General features: G+C 34.0%; 1 protein-coding gene across 1 annotated transcript in view; it reads left to right on the top strand.

Annotated features, from left to right (window-relative positions):
* Window positions 1–605: 605 nt before the first annotated feature.
* LOC147024825 (uncharacterized) overlaps window positions 606–20,807 on the top strand; it is a 31,856-nt gene continuing 11,654 nt past the window's right edge. The window contains exons 1-4 of the mRNA XM_085887052.1: window positions 606–1,278; window positions 1,372–1,530; window positions 1,858–1,915; window positions 2,199–2,284. Coding sequence (XP_085743178.1) covers window positions 1,232–1,278; window positions 1,372–1,530; window positions 1,858–1,915; window positions 2,199–2,284 — 350 coding nt within the window. The 5' untranslated portion in view covers window positions 606–1,231. The remainder of the gene's footprint in view (window positions 1,279–1,371; window positions 1,531–1,857; window positions 1,916–2,198; window positions 2,285–20,807) is intronic.

Below are 20,807 nucleotides of genomic sequence, written 5' to 3'. Positions count from 1 at the left end.
TATTATACCTTAACTATCTCCAAATATGCGATTTTACTGTGTGGTATTACACCTTAACTATCAGTAGGGTAAGAATACTGGTTCTGGCTCACTTTTCCCCATGTAAATGAATGGGGGATTTTCAGCCATGAATTTTTTCTTTTTTTCCCCTAAAAAATAAATCCCCTTTTTATCCCAAGGTATATTTATTTGTCTCCCCTTTTAACCTGGGGACACTTTTTTTCAAATAACCCGTACAACAAGATAAAGATTTGTTAAAGGTGATTCGAAAGAAATATCTGAAACGTCTAAGCCCCGGGACACTCTTTATCAAATAACCGATGCATATTGTTTAGCTCTCATTGAACCTATAAACATTTGTTCATTCTCAAATTCCTTCAATAGTTTAATTTTCTTTGCACAATAATCCCCATCTAAAATATTGAAAAACAAAACATTTGAATCTTTATATTTTTTAAGATACCCCTTTTGTGCCATTACGAAATGATAAACTTCTCTTAATGATCTCATCTGGCCATCGCCCGAGTTGCAAATCATTTTTGTGTATAAACCACACCATAAAAAAGTTTTTTTTTTTTTTTTGTTTTTTTGAAAAGGAAGTGTTTTTGGACAGTCATGCTGTGAAAAAAAACAGGAACTATTCTGTGAGACAAGGTCTCGTGTTTATATTTTATCTCAGAACACGAACTGAAAACATTTGAATCAAAACCATTTTAGGGTATTTTAAGTATGTTTTAAAAATGATTCATACAATTTGAGAATATATCTCCCAGTTATTTTCCAAGCTGTCTCTCCCGAAGCGTCATTTCCTGTGGCCACACCCAATGATTAAGCAATCTCCTCATCGTTGCTTTATAAGTGATTCGCCAGACAAAGTTTCTGCCAGACGGGATTTTCATTTTTACAACTGAGACATGAGCGATCTTTCTTCCGCGAACAAAACAGCTCAACACAAAGTTGGTAAGCCTGTGTATTGGTTCCTCTTTGAACGATGAAGCAATTGATTATAAATTAAATCGTGATAATTCTGATATATTTTTTTTTCTTGGCAGGTCCTTGGAAGAAGAGCAGTTTACATATCACGACGAGGTGCATGAAATTAATGCTCTTATTGAAGAGGCCAATCATCTTAGAATAGAATTGAAAAACATTTTTAAAGACTGACACGACGTCTTATCACGGCCTCTGATCTTTTTGCCATCTTGTACCAATGGTAAAAAAAAACTGAGACATGGACTCACTCTCTTCCGATGAAGATAACAGCTCACTACAAAGTTGGTAAGTTTGTGTATGGTTTCCTCTTTGAACAATGAAGCAATTGATTATAAATTAAATCGTGATAATGCGAAAATATATATTTTTTCCTGGCAGGTCCTTGGAAGAAGTGGAGTTTACATATCACGATGAGGTGCATCAAATGAATGCTCTTATTGAAGAGGTCAATGATTTTAGAAGAGAATTGAAAAACATTTATAATGACTGGTACGAAGTCTTATCACGGCCTCTGATCTCGAATAAATTAAACCAATGGTGAGACGTGTGTGTGTGTGTGTGTGTGTGTGTGTGTGTGTGTGTGTGTGTGTGTGTGTGTGTGTGTGTGTGTGTGTGTGTGTGTGTGTGTGTATATATATATACGTGTGTCTGTGTGTGTGTGTGTGTGTGTGTGTGTGTGTGTGTGTGTGTGTGTGTGTGTGTGTGTGTGTGTGTGTGTGTGTGTGTGTGTGTGTCTCTTTCCCTGTCTGTTTGTCTCTCTCTATCTCTCCCTGTCTGTTTATATCTCTCTCTGTCTGTCTTTCTACCTACCTCTCTCTGTCTGTCTCTCCATCTATACCCTTGACTCATTATTTTTTTTTTCAGCGCTATCACACAACATCAGCTGTTGAAGCAATCTGGTACAACACATGATTTTCTGAAGGTAAATGTTTCTGAATTATTATTTGGTTATTCTTTTATTAATATCACCCTCTCTTTGGAATGTCGTCTTATGTTGGTTGCATCATTAGTTTGGACGCGGTTTTGCCAGTACACTGGAATTCATTTTATTGGCCTTGAAAGGATGACAGGCTGAGTCGGCCTCCTGGTGTGTTAATTCAGTGGTCAACGAGGTTTGAACTTAGAATCAACACCAGGCTTACTCATATTACCATGTAATTATCTTTATAAAACCTAATTATTATCCACTTTTTGTTTCAAAACAGAATATGGTGTCTGAGTTTCGAAATCACAAGACATCTGAAGAAGATTGCTGGGAAAGATTATACATTCTCACAAATGAATATTTAATGTTTACAATTTTGATTAATTATATTTGTTTTGTTTACAATTACTTGATTTTAAATTTCAAAAAAAGGATTAAGACATGAAGGGGGGGTAGGTGCGCTCCCCCAATGACCCATCACCCCCTCATCCCACCCCTCCCCTCCCCATGTGTGTGTGTGTGGGGAAGGGTGGGGGTGGGATGAGGGAGGTGGTGGGTCAAAGGTGGGGGGCGCACAGGGGGAAGAGGGGGTGGGGCTTGTGTGGGAGGGGCTTGTGTGGGCGGGGCTTCGGTGTGGGCGGGGCTTGTGTGGGTGGGGCTTGTGTGGGTGGGGCTTATGTGGGCGGGGCTTCGGTGGGAGGGGTTTATGTGGGTGGAGCTTGTGTGGGAGGGGTTTATGTGGACAGGGTTTATGTGTGTGGAGCTTGTGGGGGTTTGTGTGGGGTTTGTGTGGGCAGGGTTTATGTGGGTGGAGCTTGTGTGGGAGGGGATTATGTGGGCAGGGTTTATGTGGGCGGGGCTTCGGTGGGGCTTATGTGGGAGGGGTGAATGTGGATGAGGTTTGTGTGGATAAATGGATGGGTGGAGAGATGGGTGGATGGGTGGATGGGTGGATAATTTTTTAATTAAATACACATGTTGTGTGTGGGGAACTAATTAACTAATCACTAATTATGTGAATATGATGAATATGGGTGGAGCTTGTGAGGGGTTTGTGTGTGTGGAGTTTTTGTGTGGAGCTTGTGAGGGGTTTGTGTGTGGTGGGGTTTGTGTGGGTTGGGGTTTGTGTGGAGCTTGTGTGGGGTGGGGTTTATGTGGGTGGGTTTTGTGTGGGCGGAGTTAAAAAGGGGCGGAGTCAAAAATTTCAATTTATCTTTGTCTTTTGTAATTCCTGTGAATAAAATGAACCTAAAATCTCTTCCCCTTCCAAATCATATATCTTATAAGTCCAAGGAACCGTATCTATTACATCAACAATTTTAAAAAGTTCTTTCGTCCATCGTTTAGTATAACCCTTTTCAAAATGAGATTTCCATCTATATATTCTTACGATATCACCAACTTTGAACTTAGGTTTTCTGACATTAATCTCTTTTTCATATTTTAATTTTATAAATGTTTCTGATGGTTTCATATTTGTTGACGTGTGAATCGTGTCATTATACTTATCCACAATATCCTGAATAAAAGATGACCATTGTTGTGAACCGAGTTGTGTGAATTTTTTTATATAGTCTCTCTTTTAAGGTACGATTAAAACGTTCAACAACAACTGCCTTCCCTTCATTAAAGGTTCTGTATAATGTAATAGTTATTTTTTAGAAAATTCATAAATGTCTTGTTATAAAACTCTACCCTCATCAGTCCACAATTTTTTAGGTTTTCTCTTACTTTTATTAAATATCTGTTGAAAGGCTAACATAAGAGTATTACCTGTTTTGTTTTTTAATGGTACAACCCATACGTATCTACTCCTCAAATCAATAACGGTTAAAGCATACTTGTACCCCTTATCATTATTGAGTTCAATCAAATCAGCAGACCAGATATAATCAACTTCCTTGGAATAAACTTTCCTTCTCTGAAACTTTGTGAATATTGGTTTATGTAATTCATCAGCTAATTGCTCTTCAGTCTTAATGACATCATTAGAGCCCATAAGTTTTTTGAATTTCCAAGTCCAAGTTTCAATTTAGCACTGATCATCTTCTTCACAATGAACCGATCAACTTTTTCTCTCAAGGTTGGATTTTGTATCAGAGACAAATTATACAACATTTCTCTATCGGCTTCATGCTTTTCTTCCAACGTTGTGGTATTCCCATAATCAATATCGTGTCTCATGCACACTTCATCAACTCTATTGATTGGTTTACTCCAGGATTTAGGATTGTCTGCCTCATCTAATCTTTTATCCAAGTTTGTGCCTGGACCACAGAAAGAATACCCTGGAAGATTTAATTCCCCTGGTATTCCAGTAGTTGTAAATTTACTTCCTGATAAAAACTTTTGTATATCTACTCCTAGTTTGTGTTTGGAGATAAATAGATTTTTTTTTGAACCACACACCGAACATATACCTTTTTGTACAACCCTGTTATTTTTACTTTTAATATATGAAATATTTTTAGTATTAGTTTTCTTTTTACATTTGAGACAATAACTCATTTATTTATGAGAAAAATTCCTGCAGAGTGCAAAAACCTTTTTAGTTTCCAACATGCACATTTGAATCTTAATTTTTAAAACATAAAGAATCCTTAGAAATGCCTTCACTCTCTCCTCCATTTATTTAAGAAAAAAAAAATGAAAAACTTGAATTAAAATCCATATCTTGTCGATGTCAATAGTCTTGTCGAAAGTATTGCAAATAGACTTGTCAATTCTTTGTTTTCCTCCTCGGTGGGTTGAGTTATTTTCTGTAATACCCCTAATCTTTTTTTAATCTCACTGGTTTCCATATTTTGATATTTATTCATTCTCTCTCTTTCCTCCCTCTCCTCCCTCTCTCTCTCTCTCTCTTCTCTCTTTCCTCCCTCTCTCTCTTCTCTCTCTCCTCCCTCTCCTCCTTCTCTCTCTTCTCTTTTTCTTCCTTCTCTTTCTTCTCCCTCTTCTCCTTTTCCTCCTCTTCCCTCTCTTCTTCAACTCCTTCCTCATCCCTTATTATCCTTGAATCGCTTACACCCCATAGAATATCATACATATATTCATCAGGATTTCTTGTTATTCCTGTATCCAAAATAATTTTTTTTACAACAGGAAACCAATAAAATTTCTTTTGAATTTCTAAAAGAGCCTTACCTTTTCTTAACTTTATAATTTTTTCATTATTTAACATTCTAATTAAATCTAAAGTTGTCGGTTTATCAACATCAGCATAATGCCAATCTTTTATTGAAAATACCTCATTCTTATGTTGTAGAACATATTTATTAAAATACCGAATACCCTTTTCTTGAAGGTATGCTTGGACACAGAAATGATAATTTTCTTGAAGTCTTCTTGCTGTCATTTATGTATTAGAAATATATGTTAGAATAATATTATGGCACGAAACACCTCCCCATCTTCCCATATTTAAATCATTTTGTATTTCCTTACTTATTATATATAATCCTGTTTTTTTCTGTTTTCATGAGATAAACAAGGGCAAAACCATTATTATATTTACCCTTATTAAATTCTTTTATTTGTTGTTTACTAATCGTGGCCCCACAAAACTCATTCTCGATACCAAGTGGATAATATTCTTCCTTACGAGACTGATTTAATTGTTCCAGGTCTTCGAGGTTAATTTTAAATGACCAATTATACCCTAAATCATTCATATCATACCCCCATTGTTCTATTCTCATACAAACGATACGCCCTTCTTTATAAAAAATTTATTTTAATTCGAACTGTGAATTCTGTATGACCTGGAGATAATATCAACACTTCTGTATCTTTGGAATACACGGCCGTTTTATTTAAGGATATATATTGTGATAAATCGCTTAATCTCACCAAGTCATTCGCGTCAGTCGGGCTTGGATAATTTTTTGATTTATAAGCATTTTTCATGTTAATATTTTTGGTTATATTATATTTATGTCGTTCAGCCTGTGCCTTTGTGTAATAATTTGATAAATCAATATCCAGTTCTTGGGATACACCAAAGATAGAACCATCTTTACCAACATAAGTCATTTATATTAGATTAAATATAATATCATAAATTTTTTTGTTTTTGTTGAGTTGAAATAACACATATAGACATAATTGACCACAACACTTGGAATTTAATTCTTGGACTTGAAATGTTTGATAAACACCATTCTGTAAGAATTTTATGACTTCAACAGGTGGTGGAAGACCAAAACTATCAAAATAATATTTGTCTTGACTATTAAAAATACAAACCCAATGAGAACCGTTCCCATTATTATCTTCTAAGTTCATAATAATATTCTTTGTGTGTTTCGGCACATTTGTTAATTCATCTCTCATACAAATAACCACATTATGAATTTTTAATTTCTTACAATATTTGACAAGTTGTAAATTTGATGTTGTATTCTTTCCAAATTCTTTAAACCACTCATCAATGCTCATTTATTTATTAGAAAGATATAATCCATTACCTCTTTTCGTTAATTTTACACCTGCTTGTGCTATAGAAGAAAGCATATCTCCAACTAACAATCTCGCTTTATCAGGCAGACCTTCAAGTTTTTCAGCAAAATCTACAATTACACCACTTCCACTAATTTGTTTCTCCAACTCTTTGTTATGTCTTTCCAATTATTTTTGAGCCTGGAGTTGAGCCATCCTTTCGTTGGCAGTTTTCACCGCTGTTGAAATACCACCAGTCAATGCTCCAACCGCACTTAAACCAGCAAATAAAGGAATTAGAAATGGCAGAAATCCTCCACTCGTCTCTCTTATTGAATATTTTTTCAACATTGGTTTTGTCATTTTAATTTAAAGTGAGCCAGTGTCATTCAAGATTTTAACCTGTTCTCTTGTGAGCAAAACATCAATTCTTACTGCTCCTTTTCTCTGAATTGTATTAACGTTAATCGTACAAGGCTTTTGATTTTGAACACAAGATGATATTTTATGAAGATTGATTTGATTAACATATACCCCAGTTGGTACTTTGCCACTCATTTATTTAACAAAAAATTATGTGAGACTAATCATCACACCATTATCTGTATTAATCTGTAATTCTGTTTCTTCCAAAAGCAAACAATATGTATCAACTTCTTCACTCTCTCCTCTTTCAATGTATAGGGAAGTATCCACTCGATTAGACTTTATAGTTACCTTTTGAGCGCTCAGGTCAAACGCATAGATTGTATACAAACTTTTAAATGCTGTCATATCCAAAATAGGTTCTTTATTTCCATTACTTTCACACACCTTTTGGTAAGACTTGTATGCTTCAGCAAAATCATTTTTTTCCCAATTAATTTCCAATCTATCTCGTGGATAAAATGTTCCATCTAGAGAAAGGCGAAGTTGTTTCACCTTAGCATTATCACTCAATGCATTATTCTTATCAGTCGCAGTATCACCATCTGGCTTTTTAAAAATGATCCACAGATATCGTGGCTTTCCTTCCAGAACACCCAAATTCCACGTGTAAGTGGTTTGGTTGAGTTTAACGTGTTGACATCTTCTTTTGAGGTATGATTCACTGAGTGGTTTCTTTGAGTTAAGTCTTCTATTCAACATCTCTTCTGTTTTAAGATTAGGAGTATATTCACTGATATACCAACTCATTTCCTCAATTACAAATTTATTCTGTTCACCAAAAGCACTACCAACACCAAAAAGCAATCTATTTTCATTATCATTCCTTTGTAGTTGAAATCTAATTTTAAGACCATACAGAACTTTATCATGATCACAAAATCCAAATATACCTTTAAGAGGAACTGCCACAGTAAAACTATTTTCTGCTTTTGTATCATTATACATTCCTTTCCTTTGAGTATATCCAGGGTCTGTGTTTGTTCCCGTTGACATATCAGGAATAAAACCTTCGACAGACCCCTTTCCCATTCTATCACTGAATGTATAGAGTGTAAATTTCATCATTTCAGATACAGCAGAGACATAATCAACCGCTTCAACTTCTTGTGTTCCAATATACAAACGCACACTATCAAACATTTTCCAGAAGAAATCATTTACAAGTGTAGCATTTGTGTTATTCCCAGCCTTAGTGAATTTAAATTTACACAAGAAACTTTCGGAGAGATTCAAATAGGTTTGTTGATTATTTATTTCAAAACTTTTTGTACCATTCGTATTCCAGTCTGTTCCAGTTATTGCATTTACCTTGAAGTAATCTTTTTTAGTGGAGTTTGAGATAATAATAGTATCATCCAAATCATAGATACTATCAATTGCTTCCATACTTGTATTTATTTAGGAAAAAAAGATGTTAAAACTTTTGAAACCCTGATCCAAGTATTTGAATTATTTTCTGTCGTTCTTGGGGGGACAACTGAGTTTTGCCTTTTTTAATTTCTTTTATTGCTTGTAATTTATGAGATTCCTTCTGGGCATCTTTTATACTCTTTACAGCACCTGCTACATTTCCCACAGCAGAAGCAGTTGAACCAATTAGATCTTTATGTTTAAGAATAGTTGAACCTATACCCATTAGAGTATCAATTATCCCATCTGCTTTTTTTTCTAAAATGATGTCCGACACCCCTTTGTCTCTTTGGTTTATAGTATCCTCTACCAAGATACATACCTTCACCCTTGTAGTATGGGGAAAGGAACATCCCATCCCCTGTAATTATTTTATATTTTCCCAACTCGTGTTTCCTCACAATAACCATCGTATTTATTTATTGGAAAACTTCACGTAGGTGAATTCTGATGGATATAACTTCTCCATTAAAAGAAATCATACGATTATCTTGGTCGGTTATCCTAAAATTTACTCTGTGTATGGTTTTTCCTGACACAGGGAGATAAACCAAATTTTTGGGTTCCATATTGAATTTATAACCAATTGGGGTTGAGTATGCGCTGAATGAAAATATTGTATTTGTTTTTTTTCCATCATTATAAGCACCATCAATCAAATCACAGTGAATTAGCACCGAATTTATTCCTGAGGATATTTGAATGACATTATCACTGTAAAACGTCCCATTAGTTTCAATCTTTTTTGAGGAGAAACCAATAACTCTCTAAATGAATTATCAATTGTGAAATCAACCTTGTAGTTATTTTTTTAACTTTAATCGTTGATTTTGAAGTATGTTTTTGAATGTTTATAACAATATTTTTTGGTTCATCACCCTGTTCTTTCATAAGACGAGCAATTTCGGAAGATATTTGAGAAATCTCATATGCTCCGGGTGAGACTGTTATCGTTTTGTATCCACTTCCCGGATTATAACTAAACTTGTCATTTTTCTCGGTTATATTAAATAAGGTATTATAAGTTTCCATGGACAATAAAGATGCCTCATATTCTTTTGTCGTGTCAAGTTGTAGTGGGTATGGGAATGAAGATGTGTGGTCGCTTGTTGTGAAATTGAAACTAAGGATTGTGCTTCTCATCTTATTTAATATGAGATAAAATGTCTTTATATTGATATTTATTAATTATTTTCATGTTCATCAACTGGTCTAAAATGGCTGATGCTTCATTAAAACAATTGTTATTTCCAGCCTTCTTACTGCCTAACAACAATAACAGTCTATTAACTAATTGCGATGGGTCATTTGGAAGAAAACTAACACCTGAACCAAGGATACTTAAAGCCTGAATAATGTGTTTCTCCTTCTCATTCTTCCTACTTTTACCAGAAAGAATAACCCTATAATTTAGAGTGTTCAGCAGATCAATATATACTCTATCATCATTATTTTCCATATCCAATGGTTTATCAATATACTTTGATTCATCCCTCACAGTTGAACCTTGTCTTCCATCTTTTGTGAGAAGAAACATTAATCTCGGAGTTAGTTTAACAGGAGGTTGAGCAGAACTCAAGAACCTTAATTCATCATTAAATATCAATACCTTTTCTTGAACAAGATGAAATAAAGCTGGTTGTTCTGTTGGAATGAGTCCTGCTTTGGTTTTTGAATCCGCTGAATATTCATTGTTTTGAAGAGCATTCACAATATAATCAGGGGGTCGATTCATCTCTTCCAGTTGTTGAAATAATTCTTCATCATGATATTCTAATTCTCCAATATGCTCTAATTCTTCCTCCGTCATTTGACTGAAATCTTTTAACATTTGGAGCTTTCTGGGAGTATATTTTATTGTGGGAACTGTGGAAACATCTATAATTTTTTCTTGGGAAGTTTTTAAAAGTGATTTAAAAAATTTCTCTTGTTTTCTTTCAAATGCTTCTTCACCCGTTAGTTTTTGTCTGCGTTTCTTCTTTATGTCTTCCTGTTGTTTTACAACTTTTGAAACCAACTCTTGATGTTCCCTAAATCTTCTTGCTCTTTCTTTCGCATCCATTTATTTATTGAAAAATATCATTTAATATCTCATCTTGTTTCACAACAATATATTTATATTTTTCAGTCGTGTGTTTCATGTAATCCCCAAATTCCTTTTTACTACATAATGTAGAGCAATTGTCTCTCCAAAAATTGTTTATATCTATTGAATTTAACTTGAATAAAATAAAAGTATTAGCATTGTTTCTGATGGAACGACGAGGAAGTTGAAAGTACGATTGACTAAGATAAATACAATTACAAGAAGAATGTCTCCCTCTTGTGTAGTAGCTGTCCATTACCGTTTGGTTTCTCTCATTAACACAATCATCAAAGATAACGAGGTTCTTTTTGGATTTATCCAAATCTTGGGGAGATGGTATATCATCCGTATTATCACTCAGAATACAAGTTATCGGTTTTGATTTCTTTTTACATCTCTGTGTATCACAAAATAGTTGTATTATATCTTCAATGTTAAAATCATTTAGGTTTTTTTGAAGTTTAAATAAACCGATTATATCTTCTTTTTGAAGACCAGCATTAAAACCTTGTGAGAGTAGTTGATACTCTGGTTGAAAACTCGACTTTGTGAAAATTATTAAATTATCATAATCGAAAAAGTTGGGAGTGAGGAGCATCTTTAAAAGTAAGCAGGTTTTTCCACATCCACTTGAACCAACTATGAGGCATCTTAATGTATTTGGGAGATTTTTATGGTTGTCAAATTTCATCTTATTTTCCCAAATGGGTAAAAAAATCATTCATTTATATATTTGGAAAACAGGTTATTTAATTTATTATTGGCTTTTTCTGAAACTCTATATTTTATCCTAAGTTCAGGTTTAATTTCAAGATAATCCATTATTTTATTTATGCAATATCTTGTGTTGATATTTCCCTGAAAATCACACCCATGAATAATATATAACAACAATCCTTTGAACATTTCTCTAATACGTTGTTTCTTCCCTTGTAAGGAAAGGTGTGTTATCACCCTCGTACTTTACATTCATTTCTCTAATCAATCTTGTAAAGTAATTCATTTTTGGTGTAAATCTAAAAGAATTATTTTCCTTTTTATATTTTTGATTATCATTAATTAGAAGATAATCACAGAATATACATTGTTTATAGCCTTTTGACTCTGTGTTTAATCCCTGTCTTTCACACGCAGGACAATTCTCAAATTTGTCATATGGAGAATCATGGAATTCAAGAGGCTCAAAATCGAGTAAACTATTCATATTTATAAAGTAAAACTTTACTGAAACTGAAATTCATCTTCGATATCATCTTCGATACTTTCAGAATCATCTATACTTTCATAACTATCATTTGAACACAAACTCTCGGTGCCATAACTATCGTTTGAATGCAAACTCTCGATATCATAATCACTTTCATAATCTTCAAAATCTTCAGTTGAATATTGACTCATTTAATTAGTAGAAAAAACATTACCATCGATATCGATATACATTTTTTCATTAACAGATTCAACTGCTACATTTTTTATATTAAAGGTAATTTTAAAATGATCCTTAACTACAATTGAACGAAATGTCATTTCACCTGATATATTAACATCCTTTATTTCATCAGGATTTATATCTTTAGGGTTGTTGAAAAAAATACAAATTTCTCCTTGCATATTACAGATGGTCTTATCTTTTCTTTCTAAAGCTTCATCCATAAGGTTTTTATTTTTTGATACCTTTTCTTGTTTCATTGCTTTTTCTAGTTTTGAATATATTGCCAGAAGGAGAGGAGAAACTTTTGTTAGAGATACCTTAATTGATGTTCTTCCAGGTATACTAAAAGCCCTTCCACTGAAGTAAATTGAAGAACTCATCATATCCACCATAATTGTTTTTATCCAATAGTTGTTATATTTATCTTTGTTCAATTTTACATCCTTGATATATTTCTCAGTATCTTTAACAAATGAAGAGATTGATTGAAACTTGTCTTTTGTGTCTTGAAACATTGTATTTATTAAGTGAAAAAGTTGGAGGATAAAATGGTTTTAAGCACAGATTCACCTGTAAAATAAACTAAATTTTCATCAAGAAAATTTTAGTTTAAGCACAGATTCACCTGTAAAATAAATGAAATTTTCATCAAGAAAATTTTAGTTTAAGCACAGATTCACCTGTAAAATAAATGAAATTTTCATCAAGAAAACTTTAGTTTAAGCACAGATTCACCTGTAAAATAAATGAAATTTTCATCAAGAAAACTTTAGTTTAAGCACAGATTCACCTGTAAAATAAACGAAATTTTCATCAAGAAAATTTTAGTTTAAGCAAAGTTTTATTATATAAATTTGGTGAATACAATGCACTGCGATGTTTGTAATCACGAATATAAACATTATAGAAAACACCTCCGAACCAACAAACACACATTTAATCTATTTCATAAAATATCTCCTCTTGAGTTGGAAAGAAAACATTGTGATATCTGCTCAAAGGATGGTTTGAAGAGTAGTTATAATAGACATCTTCAATCACAAAAACACAAGAAAAATGAGTTTAAAGTAAAGGGAGACTATTATATTGAAAACACTGATGGAGCATTTAAAGGGCATATAAAAATAAGGATTTTTCAATTTGGAGAACCCGGTCCATCATCAATAGTTGAATCAATTGAAATAGTGAAACCTGATGTTGAAAATTTTATTAAAAAGACATTAAAAGAAATGAAAACTTTAAAGTTTTATATGGGAGTGAAAATGAATATGAAAAGACAAGATGAAGAACAAACTCCTAATATGAGAACAGATCTTCATTTTATAACATAATTTCAAGATTTTTTGAATAGTGGGGTTTATGAAGAACTATCAAGAAAAAGGAGGATGTTGATAATACAGTGGTAGGAAGTGGATTCAATATTAAAAAAATCATCTTTTTAGAGATACACATTCTAAAATCAAACCCTCTTAAAGCTTCTTCTTATATTGAATTACCAAAAGAAATAAAACAAAAGAAGGCAGTTGTTAATATTAAGAATAATGATAATAAATGTTTTCTCTGGTCTGTTCTTGCTCACTTCCATCCACCAAAATGTAATTCAGAAAGAGTAAAACAATATATGAAATATGAGAATACCTTGGACATTAAAGATTTTAAATTCCCAATGCCACTAACAGATATTCCTAAATTTGAGAAAAAGAATAATCTTTCTATTAATGTATATGGATTAACGGATACAAACAAAGTTCAAATATTAAAAATTTCAAACAACTATAAAAATGAAGAAACACACATTGATCTTTTATATTTTAGTGTTGGAAAGAATTCACATTACACATACATCAATAATTTATCAAGATTAATCTCTTCTCAGGTATTCAGAACAGCAAACAAAATATATCCTTGTAAGCGATGTCTTAATTCATTTCATACAAAAGAACGATTAGAACAACATTCAAAATATTGTAGTAATCATAAATCAGCTGTAATTACAATGCCTAAACCTGGTGAAAAGATTTCTTTTGAAGATTATAATAAATCTATCATGCACCCATTTGTGATATACGCTGATTTTGGGTGTATCCTTAAAAAGATAAATACTGCTTCTCCTAATCCAAAAGAATCATATACAAATAAATATCAAAAACATATTCCTTGTGGTTTCTGTTATTATATCAAATCATCTGTTGGAGAAAAGTATAACAAACTTGAACATTATCGTGGAAAAAAAGCTTCACAAGAGTTTGTAAAACGATTAGAAAAGGATTGTATAAGACTAACTAAATTAATGAAAGAAACAAATGAACCGATGAAATTAACCAAAGAAGAAAAATTAGAATTTAGAAAGAACAATATCTGTCATATTTGTGAGGAGGAAATTGAGGAGTCTAAAGTTAGGGATCATTGTCATCTTACTGGTAAATATAGAGGTCCCGCTCATTCCTGTTGTAATCTTAATTATAAATTACCTTCTTTTATTCCAGTCTTTCTTCACAACAGCGCCAACTATGATACACATCTATTTATAAATGAACTTTCAAAAACACCAGGGAATATTTCTGCCATAACAAACACAAGTCAAAAGTATATTTCATTTACAAAAATGATATTCACAAAACCTATAACTCGTATTCGGTTTCTTGATTCTTACAAGTTTATGGGAACACCACTAGCCAACCTAGCATCAAATCTAAGCTCCACGGGCTCTTTTCCAAATCTTAATTCATTCTTTCCAAAAGAGGAAATTCTAACTAAAGAGGAAATTCAGATTAAAGAGAGAATTCAAAGTAAAGAGGAAATTCTAATTAATGAGGAAATTAATGAAGAAATTCTTACTGAAGATGAAATTCTAATTATACAGAAAATTCGAACAAAGAATGAAATTCTAACTAAAGAGGAAATTCTGATTATAGATGAAATTCTGATTAAAGAGGGAATTCTAACTCGAGAGGAAATTGAAACAAGGAATGAAATTCAAAGTAAAGAGAAAATTCTTACAAGTAAGGGAATTTATCCTTAGGGTTATATGGATTCATTTATGAGATTTAAAGTAACACAACTTCCTTCAAAAGAAAGTTTCTATAATAACCTTTATGAAGAAGAGATAAGTGATAAGGAATATAAACACGCTCAAGAAATTTGGAAAGTATTTAAGATAAAGAACCTTGGAGAATATCATGATTTGTATCTAAAAACAGATGTTTTATTGTTAGCTGATGTGTTTGAAGCTTTTAGATCACTCTGTCATAATAAAAATTGTTATGGATTAGATCCTGCCCACTATTTCACAGCTCCTGGTTTAGCTTGGAGTGCAATGTTGAAAATGACAAAACAAGATATAGATTTAGTCAGTGATGTAGATATGCTTTTGATGATTGAGAAGTCTAAGAGAGGTGGAATATCACAAGTATGTTCAAAAAGATATGCTAAAGCAAATAATAAATATCTTCCAAATTATGAGAGTGAAAAAGATCGTAATTATTTGATGTACTTTGATGCTAATAATTTGTATGGATGGGCAATGTCTCAATCTCTGCCTTATGGTAAATTAGAGTGGGTGGAAGAAAAGGATTATGAAAAGGCTTTGATGAATATTGTTATTTCTTCTCAAGAGGAATTGAATGAGGAAGAAGAAGGTTATTATTTTGAAGTTGATTTGAGGTACCCGAGTGATCTTCATAATAAGCATAAAGATCTTCCTTTTGCATGTGAGAAAGAAACCCCAAAGAAAAAATGGTTAAGTTGATTATCATAAAAGTTTTAATATTAAAGGTAAATCAACAGAAAAGTTATTAACAACATTCTATGATAAAGAGGGATATGTTTTGCATCAAAGGAACTTGAGACAATATTTATCTGCTGGGTTGAGAGTAGCTAAAATTCATAGAGTTTTAAAATTTAAACAAAGTCCTTGGATGAAAAAGTATATTCAATTCAATACAGATATGAGAACAAATACAAAAGTAAAATTTGAAGGGGAATTCTATAAATTGATGAATAATGCTGTCTTTGGAAAGACAATGGAGAATGTTAGAAACAGGCAAAACATTAGATTTGCAACATCTTGGAAAGAAGCTTCTAGATTGATAAATAAACCAAGTTTTGAGAGAGAAGAGGTTTTTTCAGAGAACTTTTCTGCTATTCATATGAAAAAGGAAAGTATTGTCATGGATAAACCAATTTATATTGGAACAGCAGTTCTTGATTTATCAAAGATATTGATGTATGATTATTTGTATAATGATTTAAAGAAAGAGTATGGTAAAAATGTTTCATTGTTGTATATGGACACTGATAGTTTTATTCTCGATATAAAAACTGATGATGTTTATAAAGATATGAAGAAAAACATTGGAGTATATGATACAAGTAATTTTAGTAAGAAGAGTGAGTTATTTTCAAAAAAGAATGAAAAGGTTATTGGTAAGTTTAAGGATGAGTTGGGTGGAAAAGTAATGAGTGAGTTTATTGGATTGAGAGCAAAGGCATATGCTTATAAGTATGGTGATCAGATTGATAAAGGGTTAAAGGGAATAAAGAAATATGTAATAAAGAAATCAATAACTTTTAGAAATTATTATAATTGTTTGATGAATAAGAAAGAAGAATATAGGAAAATGAATACAATAAGAAGTTATAAACATAAGATATATAGTGAAGAAGTAAATAAAAAGGCATTAGGAGCCTTTGATGATAAGAGATTTATTTTAGATAATGGAATAGATTGTGTTCCATGTGGATATTGTATGATAGAGTGTATAAAATAGATTGTGTTCCATATGGGTATTGTATGATAGAGTGAATAGAATAGATTGTGTTCCACATGGACACAAGTTTTAACGATGGGAAGATGGGTTAGGGTTTTTAAGGGCTACCGCCGCGTTTTTCACAATATATAAATGGCCGAACCAAGTATTAGTCAAACTAAAGAGTGGAGAAAATCTCAGTCTTGGTATATAAATGGAAAACATAATGAATGTGAAAAATATCAAATAAGACTTATTGAAAAAATATCTAAAACAAAGGTAAATAAAACAAATATGCGAATCAATTCAAAAACTAAGTTAGAGGATGTAAAGAAAATAATAAATATCTTTGAATGGACTGAAAAATTTGATTGTTATAAATTGAACAATGGAAAAATAATTTACTACAATCTCAAAATGATATGCAACTCAGGAGGTGGCCAGATGAGATCATTAAGAGAAGTTTATCATTTCGTAATGGCACAAAAGGGGTATCTTAAAAAATATAAAGATTCAAATGTTTTGTTTTTCAATATTTTAGATGGGGATTATTGTGCAAAGAAAATTAAACTATTGAAGGAATTTGAGAATGAACAAATGTTTATAGGTTCAATGAGTGAGCTAAACAATATGCATCGGTTATTTGATAAAGAGTGTCCCGGGGCTTAGACGTTTCAGATATTTCTTTCGAATCACCTTTAACAAATCTTTATCTTGTTGTGTGGGTTATTTGAAAAAAAGTGTCCCCAGGTTAAAAGGGGAGACAAATAAATATACCTTGGGATAAAAAGGGGATTTATTTTTTAGGGGAAAAAAAGAAAAAATTCATGGCTGAAAATCCCCCATTCATTTACATGGGGAAAAGTGAGCCAGAACCAGTATTCTTACCCTACTACTATCTCTAAATAAGCGATTTTACTGTGTGGTATTATACCTTAAATAGCTCCAAATAAGCGATTTTACTGTGTGGTATTTTACCTTAACTACCTCCAAATAAGCGATTTCACTGTGTGGTATTACACCTTAACGATCTCCAAATATGTGATTTTACTGTGTGGTATTATACCTTAACTATCTCCAAATAAGCGATTTTACTGTGTGGTATTACACCTTAACTATCTCTAAATAAGCAATTTTACTGTGTGGTATTATACCTTAAATAGCTCCAAATAAGCGATTTCACTGTGTGGTATTATACCTTAACTATCTCCAAATAAGCGATTTTACTCTGTGGTATTTTACCTTAACTACCTCCAAATAAGCGATTTCACTGTGTGGTATTACACCTTAACGATCTCCAAATATGCGATTTCACTGTGTGGTATTATACCTTAACTATCTCCAAATATGCGATTTCACTGTGTGGTATTATACCTTAACTATCTCCAAATAAGCGATTTTACTGTGTGGTATTACACCTTAACTATGTCTAAATAAGCGATTTTACTGTGTGGTATTATACCTTAACTATCTCCAAATAAGCGATTTCACTGTGTGGTATTTTACCTTAACTACCTCCAAATAAGCGATTTCACTGTGTGGTATTACACCTTAACGATCTCCAAATTTGCGATTTTACTGTGTGGTATTATACCTTAACTATCTCCAAATAAGCGATTTTACTGTGTGGTATTACACCTTAACTATCTCTAAATAAGCGATTTTACTGTGTGGTATTATACCTTAACTATCTCCAAATAAGCGATTTTACTGTGTGGTATTACACCTTAACTATCTCCAAATAAGCGATTTCACTGTGTGGTATTATACCTTAACTATCTCCAAATATGCGATTTTACTGTGTGGTATTACACCTTAACTATCTCCAAATAAGCGATTTCACTGTGTGGTATTATACCTTAACTATCTCCAAATAAGCGATTTTACTGTATGGTATTATACCTTAACTATCTCCAAATAAGCGATTTTACTGTGTGGTATTATACCTTAACTATCTCCAAATAAGCGATTTTACTGTGTGGTATTATACCTTAACTATCTCCAAATAAGCGATTTTACTGTGTGGTATTATACCTTAACTATCTCCAAATAAGCGATTTTACTGTGTGGTATTATACCTTAAATCGCTTCAAATAAGCGATTTTACTGTGTGGTAGGTATTATCTATCTATAATTCCAGCAATGTGTGTGTGTGTGTGTGTGTGTGTGTGTGTGTGTGTGTGTGTGTGTGTGTGTGTGTGTGTGTGTGTGTGTGTGTGTGTGTGTGTGTGTGTGTCTGTGACCGCGGTTTCTCGACAACCGCTGGTCCAATCGAATTGAAACTTGCCAGATATATTGCTGGGGACCTGAGGATGTGCCTTTTCAAGGTTTGATATTTATCGGACAAGTGCTTCCCTTCCATTTATTTACCAAACCAATGACAAGACACGTTGTTGTGTGGGCGTGGCCGATGGGGAAGGGAAGCTCAGCCGCGTTCCCCATTACGGGTTACAACGTACGGGCTTCCGGAGAGTGATGACTTTGTGTATTCTCATAATTTCTCGATTTCTTATGCGCATTTATAGATAAACACAATGCCGCAAGTTATGATCGTTTTTATACCGCAAGTTATGATCGTTTTCATATTAGACAGTGCATAAATTTTGGTAACATCAGAGTGCTGTTATGCTCCGAACCAGGAAGTAATTTTTTTCTCTCTTCTCTTCTCTTTTTGTTTTTCCTTGCGATGACATTGCGAAAAGGTAAAATACGTTGGAGCTAATTGAATAATTGGCCATTAAAACCTAAATTGAGAATCATCGTAACTGTGATATGCGAACTTCCGCGCCACGCACGTACGGGCACGCGAGAGCGAAGAAACGGCCTGTGTGGTTGTTGTTTGTTGCTTGCGGTTGGAATTTTTTTATTATTATTTTTTTTTTACGGGCACGTACTAGTCTCTATCTATAATTCCAGCAATCTGTGTGTGTGTGTGTGTGTCTGTATGTGTCTCTGCGACCGCCGTTTCTCGACAACCACTGGTCCGATCTGATTTAAACTTGCCAGGAATATTGCTGGGGACCTGAGGATGTGCCTTTTCAAGGTTTGATATTAATTGGATGAGCGGTTCCCAATTTATGGCCATTTATTTACCAACCAATGACAGGACACGGTGCTATGACATCACGAATGATGTCGCAATCAAAATTCGTTTTCTTCTTCTTTTTTTTGCACAATTGACGTCACAATTCTTCTTCTTCTTCGTTTGATATGACGTCACAATTGACGCTGGGGACCTGAGTATGTGCCTTTTCAAGGTTTAATATTGTGACATCCACGGGACTTGAACAGTCCCGCCAACGTAGAATGAGCCGAAACGATGGAGGCGGTTTATTTATTTATAACCCAAACATGGCGGTTCTAATCGCTCTACCGCAAACGGGACGAGGAAGGTGGCACGAGTCACTTTTCACTGAGTTGATGATGTTTATTCGTTTTTTACTATTACCAGAAATAACAAGACTCGGCAAGAAGAGGGATCCGGGGCGATTCGACGGGATGGTGTGGGATCGGGCGTGGGGAAAAACACAGACAATTCCAATGAATATAGAGATCTCAAACCTTCTAAGGCGCCAAGCACACACACACACACACACACACACACACACACACACACACACACACACACACACACACACACACACACACACACACACACACACACACACACACACACACACACACACACACAAAACGTAGCTATTTCTGGTGGTCAGGCTGGACCGTGGTGTGGACGCAACTGTCCCTGGATCGGCGTCGGACGAGCTGGCCTTGTTCTCGTCAGGGGGGCAGGAGAAACCATGGTGCTGTCGACCTCCTGGTCTTGGCCCAAGTCCGCTCACAGCCGCCAGGGAACCAGTTCTGGCGCCAAGTTGCGAGCAGGAGAGGGAGGCAGGTCCGCCCGCCGTTCGACCCCGTACTCCGAGTCAGCAGAACCCCAGAGCCAACCAAGGTGAGGCACGAGGCTCGGCAAGGCTCCAAGACACGATCAAGAACACGATCGATTCAGCACAACCACAAGGACGCTCTCTGCCGCCACAGGGAACCACACCAAAAAAAAAAACGATCGTTATGGTTGTAATCTTCTTCCTCTTCCTTTTCGACCCCGAACAGAACCTTTTTATCCTTCGTCCTCGTCACTCCCAATCGAGCCGTTTATTGGCCCACCGCCATCGCCTTCCGCCAATCGTGATCACGGGGCGGAGCCATCCGCTGCACTGTCCTGTTACGTCACGGCCAGTCTCCAGAGAATACCAAAAGGGGTTTACGCAGACACACTTACCCTATCCCGTGTCCCTATCTAATTACATGACAATTATCATTTCCCCCTTGAAGAAATGAACATTTACT

This window comes from Eptatretus burgeri, chromosome 6 (assembly GCF_056783735.1).
Source record: "Eptatretus burgeri isolate ZD-2024b chromosome 6, Ebu_testis_v1, whole genome shotgun sequence".
Lineage (NCBI taxonomy): Eukaryota > Metazoa > Chordata > Myxini > Myxiniformes > Myxinidae > Eptatretus > Eptatretus burgeri.
This window is presented reverse-complemented; position numbering and strand designations above follow the sequence as displayed.